This window comes from Ammodytes marinus (assembly GCF_949987685.1).
Source record: "Ammodytes marinus genome assembly, chromosome: 10".
Taxonomy (NCBI): Eukaryota; Metazoa; Chordata; class Actinopteri; order Uranoscopiformes; family Ammodytidae; genus Ammodytes; species Ammodytes marinus.
In genome coordinates, this window is record NC_137214.1 from 15,424,018 (window position 1) to 15,440,692 (window position 16,675).

Here is a 16,675-nt window from a genome sequence, read left to right on the forward strand (position 1 = left end):
TGTTTAGATCTCTATCCTGTTTCAGAAGGAGTGTTAATACATGCACTTTTAGGGTTGTAGTTTAAGAGAATCAGAGAAAAGAGGGTAACGTACTCCATTGAAAGGGACCAAGGATAGTTTGCCAATGGAAGCTTGTCTCTCTGCTGCTATGCTCCTGGTAAGTCTGATATTTTATCTGGATTTTCCAATCAGTTACGAATGCATAATTTGTTCAAGGTATTTTCGATGGTGCCATTTCTTTCATAATTTAAAGGTTCACTATGTATATTCTCGTATCTGAATTTTAAAAAAAAACGTTCAGGTTGATTGGAGCCCTGGAACACTGTTTGAATTTAGAAAGCTACCTGAAAGGTTTCTTTCTCACTGTTGTTGTTTGCAGCAGCAGGGCCCACAGTCTTGTTTCCAAACACATTCTATTTTTACGTATTGGTCCAGGTGCCTCAAAATAATTTAGTTTTGATTTATGATGATATAATTATTCAATACTAAGAATTACATGTAGAGTAAATATGTTTTGTAAACCAACAAAAAAAAATCTTCCCCTAAGACTGTACAGTGCACCTAAGTTTAGCAACTGCCTTTTTATGTTTTGGCTACAGACACACTAGGACATTTTTAATTAAGTTAATTTGAATCAACTTTAACAATATTTAAAGTATAATAAAATACCATTGAAGATTTTTTTTGTTCTTGAGGACTAATTCCATTTTGCTGATAAAATATCTGTACTTTACTTTTGTAAAGGATCTGTATACAGTATTTCTTTCACCACTGATTATTTAAACTGTGATTGTCCTCAGGTCTGGTGTGTGCTGGGGAAGTCGGAGCCCAGATGTGATCAGACAGAGTTCCTTCACCTGAATGGCACATGTGTTGCTTGCCCTGTATGTGGGTCGGGAGAACAGCTCTCAGGGGTAACACACAGAGCTCAATTTTTTCTATAATCTTGCATATTTACATAACATATTCATCAATATGCACTGTCCCCATTTTATATAAATAAGATCAAAAAATGTCTTGTTACTCGGCTCCAAGTCAATAATACTGTGCATTGTTCTCAGCACTGTGGGTTTTGAGATGGCGGTGAAGGTGTCTGTATTCCGTGTGAAGATGGAGAGTTCAGTGCAGAGACCAATGTGGCTCCTTGCATGCGATGCACCCGGTGCATTCTACTGAACCGCCTGGAGGAGGCGGCGTGCGCACCTACCAGTAATGTCCAGTGTGGCCAGTGTCTCCCAGGGTGAGTTACAACACTACACAGTGCCAACCCAGTCAACTGATCAGTGCCTAAGATTTGTTTTTGTGTGAAATAAAGTGCAAGGATGTGGTTGTGTGTGTGCAGGTATTATGAGCTCAGGAGCATGACTGGTGAAGTGGAGCTGCCCTGTGTGCCTTGTTACAACAACCATGACACAGTTCATGAAGGGTGTTTGCTTCAGACAGCTCACACCTCTACAGGGGGTAAGACCCAGAGATGAACCGTAGACTAAACAATTTTACTATACTACGTATGTATAAATGCTTTAATTGACTGGTGATTTTCTGGAAAGATGTCAAGGAAAAGTTATGACTGTTTTTCTCATCCAGTGAGTACAGTCACTGTGCCCTGGGGAAATTTCCAAGAACTTGAAGAGGAGAGTGAGTAACTGTTTTTTTCTCTTCTCACAAGCAATCATTTCAGCTCTTGTATTCAATTAAGACTCGACCTGATTTTTGTATTTAATCAAGGAGTTAACGAGAAAACATTTCCAATGGTCTTGATTGGTTCAGCCACGGCCTCCTTGATCTTTCTCTTTGTGATGTTGCTTTGGGCTTTCCTTCTGACTGCTGACAGATTCAGTGAGTGAGACGCATCATCATGTATGACATTTAATGTAATTTCTCCACATCTGTTTACATTTGTTTTTTCTCGACCACATTTTGATCAGAGCACTTGTGTGGCAATACTCAGAGCAGGTTCCCGACTACTACTGTCCCGGACCTGAAGGACTATTGTCTGCAGATGATTACCTTCAGTGCACACCTCGGTCCAGCCCCACGGACGGAGCATTCAAACACTCAGAGACCTCTTCACAGGCACTCGTTCCAGCTCAAGATCTCCCAAGGTGCTTTGCAAATACGTGCTGCATGATTACTCATCAAAATGTACCTCCAGCACTTGTAAAAAAATGTTTTACAATAATTACATGTCTACAGAGGCTCACCAAGCCATGAGGCGCATCCTACTTCTATTGTGATTAACGTCACCACCAACATTAAGCCCTCCAGTCAGACAGAGGGCTGCGTCTCACAGCAGGAAAAGCAAAGCAGCTGCTCTTCCAAGGAGGAGGTAAAGTGATTTAATGTATCGGTGACTAAATTAGTCTTTATTATCAATGTTGATATAAACTCACCGCTACTGAATTTAAGTTTAACAGTGTATTTATAGGTACTTTACGCACATACTTTAATTTGAACTTAATGTTTTTCAGGACGCAAACCAACGGTGCTATCCCAAATCACTTAGAAATAAACAAAAAATCTATCTTAAGTCCCATTTTGGGGCATCGAAGTCACACACTTTGTAGACCGTCATCAAACTAGGATACTTCTACCTTCAATATTCCCATGAGTCTTATATAACACACAATTTGCACAATCATGTGCTTAATAAAGCAACATTTCATTTAGTGCTTAATTCAGCGGGCTACAGAAAATTTGCTGGAAACCCCAAGTGCATTCACTTCATGACATGAAGATTAAATGAGAATACGTTATCTTTTTCTCAATATCAATAATCAGATGGAGAAAAACCTGCAGACAATATGGGAGGTGGCTCAGGGTATGTAATGTGTTTTGACTGTTTTCACATACACAAAACACATAACATACATTTTATTTACTCAATTTTATTTTCTAACGAATTGTGAATATGTTTGGTAAAATTGTGAATGTGTGAGGTATAAAAAGGTGAGAGACGTCTTTGTGTATGTGTAAAGTAAACGAGCTCCTATACAGCCCCTCATATTAATCCATCTATGGTTGAGTTGAGTTGTTGATTGTAATTTGATGCTCTGACTCTGTCCAGGTCAGAGTATTGAGCTGCTGGACTACGACTCGGTGCAGGACTTGTCGCTGCTGCTCGATTCTGCAGAGAACAGGAACATTCTGATGCAGCTTGGGCGATCTTTGGGAGTCTCACCTCAGCTCATCAATCATCTCAGAGACTTCCAGGACCTGTTTCATTACCTGCGTACGACCACCTACACACTGCTGCCCCAACTGGCACTGGCTGCTGCGTTATTGCCCAACCCTGAAGTTGTTGCCAGGATACACAGAGCTGTGGTGAAGGAGTGATCGTCACATTACATAGACCCCTAGAGATGGGTTACCACGACTCTCTGTGTTTAACAGAATTTCTGACCTGACTTTGACATTGTACGATGACACCAAAGAAATTCTTGTCTCTGAAAAGTAACTGAATTTGAGAGAATTAAAGCATTACATGTGACCGTTGAACCGGCTTTTCCACCTATCTTTCATTGGTGTACTTTTATAGTCAAGTTCCACCTGAAAACATTCCTTGTTGTAAAATAGATGCATACTGAATGGAGAAGTCATTGTTTGTGCTTTGGGTGTTAAATAACACAATATCCAGGCCACTGAAATTGAACCCCACATGGAACCTTTACTTCCTGTTTACCATGTAAAATAGATGAGAGGCCCTCTGGCTGAAGCATGTGAGACAGAGCAGGACAGAGGATACAGTGTTCACAGCAAGAGAAAAAACATCGGACCCTGAGAAAATATTTTATTCTTTCATTAGGAAAAGTTTCCCTTCTGACCATTGTCCTTGATCTCCTGCCCTGCAGATACTACAGCGCATTCATTCAATCCGGTAAGGTTTACATTTTATTCCCATCACTGCTCTTATGCAGATAATGGAGAAATTGGTCATTGAAGTTAACTGTCTTGATCCAAGAACTATATTGCTTTTATTTTGAAAAATATAGGCTATTTTATAGGTTACCAAGCTATCTATTTAACTGAGCATACTCGTTTAATCAAAGTATCAGGGATGTTTTATTTATTGCCCTTCGAAACTTAATTATTGAAGGCTTCGTATCTCTTGAAGATAGATTTTAAATTAATTAATATCTAGGCCTAATGTCTGCCGCTAGGAGTCGCTCTTCGGCGTCATTGCGAATGTGCCTTGTATTTTAGACAGAGCACCACTCCTAGGTCGTCTATTGTAAAGATCAATCACTGCAACTCACAATAATGGCCAAAATTCAGGTTTGCACCATGGTTTACACACATTTTTGTATAGGTCCATGATTAAAAAGTATGTGTCACTCACAGCCTACAGCAAACAGAACGATTGTGAAAAATACTGCGGCCTCTCCAGTTTTATGGACGCATTAGGAACTCCATGTTTGAAGTGAAGGCATTTTGCATTTATTCTCCACAAACTAAGTTTTTATTTAATAATTTAATCAAAAGCAGTGGGACTATCGATGGTCAAGTATGTCTACACATATAAGGAATTTGACTCTTGTTGTTCTATGCTTTCAATGTTACATATAGTTCCAGTACAATTGAATAAAGCAAGAAAAACAAGAACAACTAAACTAAACAAAGATAGGTTAAATCGTAGATTATGTGCATACAAGTAGGTTTAAGAAATATAAATATAGGCTATGTGTATTTCATAGTATAAATTGCTTACTTGATGATCTATTTGCCTAGACAAGGCTACATATTAAACATTGCGTTTATTTTAAATGATAGGCTAAGTATTTTGTCATATAATTTAAAAATATGTTGCCTAAGTGGCTGTATTAATGTTAGGCCTACATGGATAATGTCATGTGTTATTGTATGTAATTTGGAACAAATGTTATGCTAAAATTATTCTTTTTGAACAATAAATAGGTTTAAACAGCATTTATTATTTTTAAATTAAAAAATGTGGTGGTAGCCTACCCTATATAACGGTATATTTTATAGTCCTATCCAAATGCTATGCATCTGAGCATCCCTCCAAACTTTTCATATAGGCAGCCGAATGAGTGAACGCTTTGCGACGCTGTTGTTGGCATCAAGAAACGTGTCAGAGTGACACCTCGTTGTTTCTAACGCTCTCTTTGGTGTCCACGTACCCGCGGTGTCCGAGTCCTACCGGCTGCGATGTGTTACGAGCCCCGGCTCTAGAAAAAAAAAATACAGAGCAGGAAAACTTCATAGAAATGGCGGAGGGTACTACGACTCTCAAAGGCTTGCGAGCCCAACTGGGTAAGCAAAATGTTTGCAGTCCTGGCTGTGTGTTGACCCAGTTGTGTATTACATTGTAGTTGTCACTTTATAATGTTTGCTGACAACTGCCGTCGCTAACCAGGTCATTTGAACGTGTTGCGACGCGGCCAGCTTTTCTGGCTAGTAACGTTAGCTCGTTGTCCGCTTATCTTCCGACAATGCATGCGGTATTACATGCTACTTCTTCCCCAATTAAACGTTATTAATTGCTTTGAATTCACCTCTCCTACCTGAACTCTGGTATTGATAAATCTCGGGAAAGGCTGAACAAGTTGGTTTAACTCACTGAAAGTATAGTGCTCGGAAGTCAACGTTAGCTAAAGTTGTATTTGGTAGCTTGAGAGCCGGTTGACACATCGCGACTTGACGTCTCTGGCGCCTAGCTTCTGCTTTAGCTTTGTTTAACTGCATTTAAATCACCGTGTCCCAACAAAGTGCTTATGTGTTTCATGTATCAGAGTAAATAGACCAACTGTAAATGCTCAGGTGAATGAGCTAACCTGCTTTACTGCTAACTCTCGTCGATAGCTTCTTAGATAACGTTGCTCATCACTTGGGGATTATTGTCAAAAGTGATCATCTGCTATCCGTATCAGGGAGAGTTCAGGAAGCTTCCGGTTTGCTTGTCCCTTCATGCCCCTTTTGTATTAAATTCGACAGCGATCTGGGTCGATGCCAACATCAGAAACCAACTTATATTTGTTTGTTTTTTGTAAACCACAGTAGTTCCGCCAGTTCATAGAAGATCAGCAGTTGTGTAGCTTCCTCCGCAAAACTCCTCTTATCATATACAAGTCTCCTTGTGTGTCCTGGCCTATCCATAGGTCGACAGTTGAGCTTTTTTTCTGTTGACATATGGCATTAACCCCCCTCTACTCTCTAGGGAGGATAACTATAACAATGTGTGACCTGAATCTCGGGTAAAGCTGGAGGGTCGGACGCAGAGCTAACAGGCTGCATGGTTGCTTATCTGTGAACTGTTTTGATAAAGCGTTTAAAACAGTTTTGGTTGGAGCACACAAGCTCGAGTCGCAAACATTCATGTTATGAAAAATTGCTTTTTTGTAAATGGTACTATGTTTGTAGGTCAACTGCAGGAGGAAATTCTAAATCAATGCTTCCCCTCCATAGCTCAGCTGCAGTGGCCCCTTCCACACTCGCAACATGGGTGTTTACTGTGTCTGCATCTGTTGGCAATGAATGCACAGTTTGTTAAGAATTCAAGTTGCAGTTGGGCCCTGACAGTTTTTTTTGTGTGTTTTTAGGGTAAGAGGGAGTTTTCCACATAGCATACCCTGTGTGGGTGTAGACCCGGTTTACTCTTGGCAACTAGCTGGGCCGTATTTAGTAGGCTAGCACTGCTGGGCTTCTTCCTGTTTCTCTCCACTTTTCCATTCAATATTTTACAATCTGGAATTTTTACATCCACCCAATTCTGTGGTTTTATGAAAATATCCGGCAAGAGGTTTCGAGTGATGTGGAATATTGGGAGTCCTGGCTTTGTGGGGAATACAAGGATGTCAAGTTTGCTGGCTTTTTGGCCTTCAGTCAGAGCGCGAGCACTGACAACACTAAAATAATGTTAGGAATCCAGCTCATGTGCATGATCATTTCCACAAGAATGTGAGCAAGGAGCGAACGTACCCTGCTATTATGTAGGGGGAGAACACACTGCTGCAAGTCACACTACTGCAAGGTTATCCCCATCCTCCTGGCTCAGCAATTGCTGCTGCAGAATTAAAAGCATGAGAAGTATTTCTGAGCTGGTTGGATTTAACCAGAGGAAATGGACCAGCCTCAATTTCAGATTGTACGTTCTCAGATCTTTCCACTTAGATTTGCTCTTTAGCAAAAAAAAAAGCCCATCCCTATTTTATTTTATTTAACCTTTTAAAATGATCTTTGACGTACTATCGCACACCAAAAATTTGAATAGCAAAACATGTGAATTTGTATAGGCTGTAAAAACTAAGGTCAGTGTATCATGAGAATAGTTGTGTTCATGATAAGGCATTAGTTTGATAATAGTTTATTTTTGCACTTTTTTTGTTCTTTAATTTCACATCAAAATATTATTGTATGCAACGCAGCTTCATGGACTTGCACACGTGCCTTGACAGCCTTTCCTAGAAACGTTGGGTTGGGCGGGTTGAGGATACAATCCCATTTAGTTTTTGATAGGCTGTGTCTCTTGTCTCAGGGGGCGCATAGTTAACCAATATGTAACATTGGGACAAGCGTTTTGTGTCAGTGTCTGTCATGGTTTGATATAATGTGTCGTAGTTGTCAAGGTATAGACAGCAGCAACAATAAAAGCTATGATTGTGTGAACTTAGAATAAGGAGTAACAAGCAACGGTACATCATTTGGGTCGTTGTTATATTGTTCTTATACACCGATTTGCAGTGTTTATGAACTCAATAATTTTTTGGTTCTAAAACTGTCCGATGACAAACTTCACTTCGACCTCATCATGTTGATGTTTGACATCATGTACGGCAGCTGATGCTGTTCGCTTTTCTCCTGCTCCTAAAGTTAGTATCCACAGTGAAATGAATTGCTTTGCTTTGGGAATCTCGCTACTCAACACAACGTCTATTAGTTTGTTAAAAATGTCACGTGATCAACAACATTCTTAACGATCAATGATCGATTCATCATCATGCCCATCCCTAATAGGAATATATTTATACAAAAATAGTATTAAATATGATTGATAATTATTAATCTTAGATCATTTCAATGTTGACCTCCATAAGAGAATGTGGTCCACCGATAGGAGAATCCCAAGGGAAATTGACATGTGTCATCATTATCCTGCTTGTACTGCAAATAGCCAAGGCTTACCTTTGCATGACAAGGTCTGGAGTAATCCCTGAGAAGATCTAGTGTGTATGTGCTTGCCTGTGTGTGTGCACGTGGGTGAGCGTGCATCAGCAGCAGTGTTTTCTGAGCCCCTGAAATCTCAAGCCAATACAGTACAACACACAGTGATTTTGGACAAAATGAACAACATTAACAAACAAATAGCTGGCCTAAGTGGTTTTGGTCAGTGAATAAACCTGTTGTAGTGTTTGGTTGGAGTTAAAAGTCCCTAGATGCTTTCAGTATTGGCAAATGGTTGTCCACCCATTCATTAGGCACTGCAGGCACTTGTTGCTTCCCAACTATAGAACAACTGTTGCTCAGAGATTCAGTACTGTTTGTCTTAAGATCTTGCTAGGGATTTAGAGAACTAGCACTTGATCAGCGTTAGCATTTGACTAGCAGTGCTATGATGAAATGCAGGCTGGCCTGTTTCCTGTTGGTAGTTTATGTCTGGTCTGCAAAGATAGGTCATTACCAGCCCCCCTAGTGCTGCCATTATAACTCAGTAGCCTTAAGGTTAGACCTCATCCAATCAATTTGTATGTGCTTCACTCAATGTTTTTCCAGTATTTTTACTACCTACAGGCAGCTGCTGGATGTTGTTGGCCTGGTGAGACCAGCCTGATCATGTGTTTCTGGGGATGAGCCCCGTCCAAAAAATGACCGGACCAGGAGACTAGATTGACAACTACATTAACCAATCAGGGCTGCCTTCCACTAACGGAAGGGCAGAGCTCCTCCCCAGCGAGAATTAAGAATCATGGCCAGACTGATATGGGAAAGAAACATGAAGCTCGATCAACTTCAACTTGATGATGAGTTTTTTTTTGATGACACGTGCGGATTGAGTGGAGTTTGACATGATCAGACAGGATCTTCAACTCTAAATATTTGCTCCAAAACTGCTAACTACACTTGATAGAAAAATAGTTTATCGTCTTCTTGTGTATATTTAGTTAATTACTTTTGATTGAGTTCTTCCAAACTATTGACGCTTTTCAGCTGAGGCTGTTGATGCAGCTGCAGTGATGTTGATGTGTGCCGTGTGCAAATCTCCGTAGTGATGGGGTGATGAGAGACAGCTCCACTAGTTGGCTCTTTTCATTTCTATGAGCAGAGAGCATGCCTGGTTCCATTGAGATATGCCGGTAAAACAAAACCTCAAATTAACGCATAAGTATGTGTCACCGGAGACTGAGTGTTTATTTACTTCCAAGGCGCTGTATCTGACTCCGTCTTATTTTAACACTTGTTTATTGAGGCATATTCAACTGGATATCACAACGGCTGAACACCACGATTATTTTATGCATGATAAGTCTTGTGCCAATCAAAAGAGTGTATGGTGTCAGCCAGGTGTTACCTACTCAGCCCCTTTGTTTACCTGGCTGCTTAAGAATAGAGGATGTAGTTTGTTAAACTCAGTTAGCCTGAAGTCTAAAGCCATTGTCTCCATGAAAAAGGTCATACTAAAATATCAATCAACTAAATTGTTTACAGGCATATTTCATTTACTGCTGATGGGCAGCACCTTCATATTCCATCCTGAATCCCCCGAGTATAGGTTGCACTTGCACATGAAAATAAATAATTTAATGTTGACACTTATCCAGGCCTAAGCAATGGTTGAGTAGCAGCACTCCATTTATCCATCCGAAGCTGCTGGATGTATCACTTGGCAACAGTTAGTCTTTTACACAGGGGGCTCGGCAGTATCTTATGAAGGTGGAGAGAAATGGGGAAGTTTCCGTTTCCTTCTGGAGAGATAAATATGTTTTTACCTTGGGTGTGATTTTATTCATACCATTCATTGATAGATTTTGATAGAATTTTCATGTGTCCCAATTACAAACTACATTATAACTTAAACCTACACTGTCTGCTATTGCCGTGAATACACTCAGTATTTTTCATAAACAGTACCATGCTAAATATAAACAGAACTAACTGTGCATCACCATAAGTTTATGCAAGTTTCCTTGTTCAGCCCATGGAACAGAGTTGTTGAGTGAATTAAGTAATTGGTAAGATTGGTAATCAAAAAAGCCTTTGATGTCAAATCACAGACATTTTACGGGCATTGTATCCACCCATCATTGTAGACAGGAGTCTGAGCGCTAACGTGATCTGTACACTTCCACTTTGGCATTAGCTGCAGACTTTGACCCTTTGTGCCTTAATAAGCTATTGTTGACTGGAGAGCATTGATGCTGCTGCAGAAAACAGATAATCAGCGCATGAATGACTACTTAATCCTGTCAGCCCTCTTAAGTCGGTCCAGCTCTGATATCTGGTGTGTTAGCTAATTCAGGAAAATTGTTCCTTTCAAATTTCTGTAATTGTAGTAATTATTGAAGCCTGGTATGTATGTTTCTTCTTTTCATCGTATTCATCTTCCCTTGATTCAGGGAAGCAATCAAAGCATTTTTTTGTAGTCAGCTGAGAGGAGTGTTACATTATCTCACAAAAGTGAGTACACCCCTCACACTTCTTCAAATATTTCATTATATCTTTTCATGGGACAACACTGAATAAATTACTTCGTTGATACAATGTAAAGTAGTCAGTGTACAGCTTAAATAACATTGTAAAAGTACTGTCCCCTCAAAATAACTCAACACACAGCCATTAATGTCTAAACTACTGGCAAGTTGCAACAAAAGTGAGTACACCCCTAAGTGAAAATGGGGCCCAAAGTGTCAATATTTTGTGTGGCCACTATTATTTTCCAGCACTATCTTTACCCTCTTGGGCATGGAGTTCACCAGAGCAGCCCAGTTTATGAAGGTTGAGTGCATGTGCTCAGCGTCATATCCAGAGGTTGGCTTTGGAAAATAGACATATGAGTGCTGCCAGCATTGCTGCACGGCTTGAAGGGGGGGTCAACCTGTCAGTGCTCAGCCTCAGACCATACGGCATCAGACTGGTCTGCATGGCCTCTTCTAAAGATGATGCACAAGAAAGCTGCAAACAGTTTGCTGAAGACAAGCAGACTAAGGACATGGATCACTAGAACCATCTCTGTGGTCTGATGAGACCAAGATAAACTTATTTGGTTCAGATGGTGTCAAGCGTGTGTGGTGGCAACCAGGTTAGGAGTACAGAGACAAGTGTGTCTTGCCTACAGTCAAGCATGGTGGTGGGAGTGTCATGGTCTGGGGCTGCATGAGTGCTGCCAGCACTGGGGAGCTATAGTTCATTGAATGCCAAGATGTACTGTGAAATATTGAAGCCGAGCATGATCCCCTGCAGGGCAGCACAGTAAAAGTGAAAATGTCCAAATTGGGCCCAAAGTTTGGGCCCAATTTGGACATTTTCACTTAGGGGTGTATTACTCACTTTTGTTGCCAGCACTTTAGACATTAATGGCTGTGTGTTGAGTTATTTTAAGAAGACAGCACATTTACACTGTTATACAAGCTTTAAAATGACTACTTCACATTGTATCAAAGTGTAATTTCTTCAGTGTTGTCTCATGAAATAATATATTGAAATATTTGCAGAAATGTTAGGGGTGTACTCACTTTTGTGAGATACTGTAAATGTGTAGGTGTCGTGTCGCTTTATCATATGGGCCCATTGTCCTCTATGTCTTCCAGAGAGCATGGTAATCGAGTGTAGAGTCAACACATACAGATCGGATTTACACCCCATGCTATAATACTCTGGGAAATCATGATCCCTGCCTGTGGTTGGCAAAGCATGAACGATTTCCATATGCAAAAGACAACACTCCAGGGGTGTAGCTTACTTTGATGATGTCCAATAAACACATTCATGATAAGTAATTTTGCTTAGGGCTGAAATTATTTCTTAAGTAACGTTTCGATTAATACAACGGTGGCACACTTTTTTGCACAGATGATTAGTAATGTCGATTAATTCACTATGAGGTGGCACATGAGATGTAGACATGCAAACATGAGTTATGACTGAAATTAATCACTTGTTGTAATAATTATTAATGGCTAATTGTGAAGATTTAAAGAATGCAATTAGCAGGTCACACTCAACTCAGATGTCAGGCCTTTATAAACAGTCCATGCATTTGAACTTTATTAAAACGTTAGTGGTGACGTAAAGCACGTGGTTTTTAGAGCAATTTATTGTACTAAAACCTATCAAAAGACGGGGTTACACAAGCAGGGTTCAACATAACTTTTTTTTCCTACTGGCCCGCTGGGCCAGTGGATCCGAGTTTTACTGGCCCCTTGTATATTTTCACTGGCCCTGCACACACATTTTTTTCTTCATAATTTAGTGTCAATAATTATAATACCTGTATTAGAAAAATAAAGAAAGATAACCAGATCTAAAGGGAATATCTATACTGTAACAGTATAGATATTCCCTTTAGATTTGGTTATTTTTCTTATAGTTAATTATATGAAATGTTGATATTGCTCATACACATAATATAAAACCAGGCAAACATATTGAATTAGAAGCCTACAACTGAAAGTATGTTGAAAGAGTCGGCCAGTATTTTAAAGTCCAGTAGTTTGATGGTTGTTTGTATTCTTGAATTTGGGCAGTTTAATGAATAGTTCACCTGCAGAAGTCATGTTCAAACATAAAAAAAAATAAGAGATGAAGGTCTGATCATTCTTTGTGGTGTGGTAGGCTGTTTGTATTACTTTCTCCATATGCATTAGGGATGTGAATGTGTCGACCGAATGACCGGTTTTCCACTTGCGCTCAAATTGACTTTAAAAATAGAATAGAAATCCGAAAATCAGTGGGTTATGCCGTTTTTTTAATGGGAGATTTCACCGTGTATGTGAGTTCACGTCTGGTCGTGAGCGCACTGCAGGAGTGTCACTTCTCCATGAAGTGTCAGCTTCACATAAGAGTCCGGTGTGGGACCATTTTTTCAAACTATTGATAAAAAACAATGCAGTGCAAAATATGCAGCATAAGTTAAACGCTTGTCTAAGACCATGACGTTAAATCACCTTAGAAACACACAATGCTTTCGGATCACAGCAGCGTTTCACCGTGAGATCTCGCCAGCGAGTGAGCCGCCGCGCAGATGAACTGTGGTTTGTGGCTAAAATCATAACCGGGGATATTCTCCCCATTAGTGATTTCAATGGGAAAGACTTCCGCGATCTGATTGAATGTCTCGAGCCTGAAAACACAGTGCCAAACTGCGCGACTATAGGAACTGTACAGTGAGCGGAGTCCCTCCGTTCGTCTCTGTCTTCAACTGACACAATCACCGGAGACGCATTCACAGCGTTTAAATAACGCCTCTCATTTGTATTACCATTGGGGCTTGGATGCAAATACTGTAACATTACGGCAGCAGATAAAGGAAAAGCGCTTATCATTTTCTGCACCTCAACCTCTGCTGTGGGAAGAAAGAAAGGGGGCAAAGCAAGTCGATTAATTTGTCGACTCGCAGGCGGACGGTAGGCAGCTCTGCCAACGGAGCGAGAGTGCACCCGCTTGTTTGCTCCGCCTGTCAAAACGCCCACGCATCGGTTGTCCACTGGCCTTTCATTAAAAAATATATTTTATATTAGGTTTATTATATTGAGTCTTAAATAAACACTGCTTTCATTACGACTCTCAACGCGCATTTCAATGAACCATGATGTAGTCTACAAAAAGATACTGAACTGTGATTGGCCAGTCACTGGCCCGGGCGGGACAGTGACTGGCCAATCAACTTGCCCTGCATATGATTTTACTGGCCCCGGGCCATCGGGCTATACGTTATGTCGAACCCTGCACAAGTATAGATGTAATTTTGATAAGAACAGTATTTGTGCAATAAAGTTTAGTTAGTAAGTTTTGATGCTTATGGCAAAAATAGAGTTTTATTTTGGGATGGAGACAGTGAAACTTTCAGTCAGAAGTGTTCATCAATAATGTGAATATCACATGACTGACCATGGTTTAGCCTCTCAGTCAGCAGTTCTGTAATGCTGAATACAGACAGGAGGAAAGAGACAGGAGAAAAGGCTGATACTACGACTCGTAAAGCTTGATCATGTCCTCACTGGTTCCTTCCTTCCTTCCTTCCTTCCCTTGTATCTTCTAACAATATTCCTTTTGAATAGTTAAGCCTTAAGAAAGTGGTGTGTTTACCCAGTGGTGATCCTGGTGGGAAAGTTGATGTATAAGCATATTTCCAACCCCCTACCCCCAAGTTGGTTTTACATTTAGAAATTTGCCCTATAAGGATTCTAATATTTTTTTTATGTATGAATATTAGAAAAAAAAGTTTTTAAAATGTGGCACACCACTTGTGGCTGTAGACCAGGAAGCTTACAAGGGGTTTGACTCCAGACATATTTCTCACAGTAGCCCATCTCTCAGAGTTGGTCACAGAACAGGCACTGTATGGCTGGCTACAGGGCTGACCATGAGCGGAGGGGTTATGTGAGATGGCTGAATAGCTGGATTGTTCTATACAGCTTCAAATCCACTGGATCTCTCTAGAAGGAGCATTCCTATAAGTAGAAAACAAAACACAGAGAAAAACGACTGATCGAAACTTGATTGGTTTGAAGTACCCAAGGTTTCCTTGGATATTATTTGATATGCTTGCTGCTTTGTCAGACACAACCTGGTGTGACTCTAGGTGTGTTTTCTTACCTACAGCTGCCCAGGCACAGGCACAAGGCGAGGAGCGGCGCAGCCTTGCAGGAAATAGTCCAGGTCCTCCATCCAACACACCACCACCAGCTAAACCTCAGGGCTGTAAGCCAGGTATATGACACCACACACCTTGACACAGAAGCTGATTGGTGCTCACAATGACTGCACCGTCATCCCTATGTTGTCTTCCATGATCTCAACCATTAGGTGAAACCCAATCCACTTCCACTGCCCCTGCCAGTGGCGTGTAATCGTCAGGCAACATCTTATTATTGTAACAGACAAAGCTCATTAATAACAGTCGCATGCACACATCTGCCCGCCTGATGCAAAGCCTTTGTAACACTATGCTGCATTGTCATCTATCCTTTTGTCATCTGAATATGCATTGCCGCGCATGTTTTACCTTTTAGCCACATATACGCATGCATGTGTTTGCAGTCATTGACGGTGGCGCACTTAGAATAGACGACCGACTGCGAGTGGCCAAAGAGAGGCGAGAAGAGGCAGACAGACAACAGGGTAAGAGGACGATCCCCGTTTCTAAATGAAATTATTTTAGCCAAAGCCAGAAATGTACCATGTTAAATGCAGAGATGACAGAATATTATATATTTTCTTGTTCAAATGGGAAATTTTGGTATCAAGAATTTTTCTCATTAGAAGAAATCTTATTTAAGTAATTTCTCATTAATACGGTGGACAATCAATCCAGGCCTTTATATAGATATATTCAAAAGTCCTTCCTGTTCTCTATATATCTTTATTAATATAGTGAATAGGAGTTTTTACTTGAAAGCACTTTAGAAAACAACATACTAATAAGTGACTTTCTTATTGCACACCTTCACCGTTCATGTACAGGTGAAACTCATATTATTATAATATCATTGATGATGATGATGATGATGATGATGATGATGATGATGGAAAAGCTGTTGATGATGATGATGATGATGGAAAAGCTGTTTTTTTATCTAATTTAATTCTAAAAGTGAAAGTACCATATATTATAGATGTATTAGACCTATAGTGATATATTTCAGGCATTTTTTTTTATTAACTTTTCAGGATTCCGGCTTACAGCTCAAATCCAGCCTCTCAAAATATTAGAATATTCCATTCCAAGGGCAGTAAAAAAATATATTTATAATACAGAAATGTTGCACCTTTGATAAATATTTTAATTAATCTACTATATACTTGGTCTGAGATCTTATTTTGCATTTATTATTGCATTAATGCAGCATGGCATGGTGACGATCAATCTGTGGCACTGCTGAGGTGTTATGGAAGCCCTGGTTGATGTGATAGTGGCCTTCAGCTCGTCTGTATTGTTGGGTCTGGTGTGTCTCATCTGCCTCTTGAAAATACTCAAGGTCAAAAAAAGTTGTCTGGCCATAATACCATTGTCAGCTAACCAGTTACTAGTGGTTTCTGGCACTTTGGACAGGTGCCAAGTCTTGCTGGAAAAGTAAATTGTCATCTCCCTAAAGCTTGTCAGCAGACAGAAGCATAGAGTGCTCTAAAATCTTCTGGTAGATGGCTGTGTTGACTTGATAACACAGTGGACCAACACCAGCAGATGACATGATACCTCAAATCATCACTGAAATTTTGCATTTCATTTGGAAATCAAGGTCCCACAGTCTAGAGGAAGGCCACATCCAAGTTTTACCTAAAATTGTCTGTGTATTGGAATGCATCTTCTTAAAAAATTAAAATAAAAAATGTTTTAACTGTATCAGTAGCTGTGTATCTGTGTATCTGAATCTTATGGCAGTGGGGGCGGGACCTGCTAAGCCTTTGGCTTCTCCTGCCACCCTTCGGATAATAACACAAAGTAATATGTATGAATATGCAAAGAGAAAATTGTGTATTGTGTGTAATTGTCCGGAAGAAT

The 16,675-nt window shown here is 40.2% G+C and overlaps 1 protein-coding gene and 1 pseudogene across 9 annotated transcripts in view; both read left to right on the top strand.

The window, feature by feature from the left end:
- The first annotated feature begins 148 nt into the window (after nt 1-148).
- LOC307256948 lies at nt 149-3,336 on the top strand (annotated as a pseudogene). The gene is made up of 6 exons: nt 149-157; nt 801-914; nt 1,062-1,240; nt 1,343-1,461; nt 1,929-2,105; nt 3,068-3,336. The product of its transcript is annotated as an uncharacterized misc_RNA (transcript).
- Nucleotides 3,337-5,216: 1,880 nt separating this feature from the next.
- Nucleotides 5,217-16,675, top strand: part of map7d3 (MAP7 domain containing 3) — a 30,809-nt gene continuing 19,350 nt past the window's right edge. For all 8 annotated transcript variants that reach the window (XM_080035764.1, XM_080035765.1, XM_080035766.1 and 5 more), the window contains exons 1-3: nt 5,217-5,274; nt 14,776-14,883; nt 15,214-15,294. In XM_080035764.1, the coding sequence (XP_079891890.1) occupies nt 5,229-5,274; nt 14,776-14,883; nt 15,214-15,294 (235 nt within the window). In that variant the 5' untranslated portion in view covers nt 5,217-5,228. The remainder of the gene's footprint in view (nt 5,275-14,775; nt 14,884-15,213; nt 15,295-16,675) is intronic.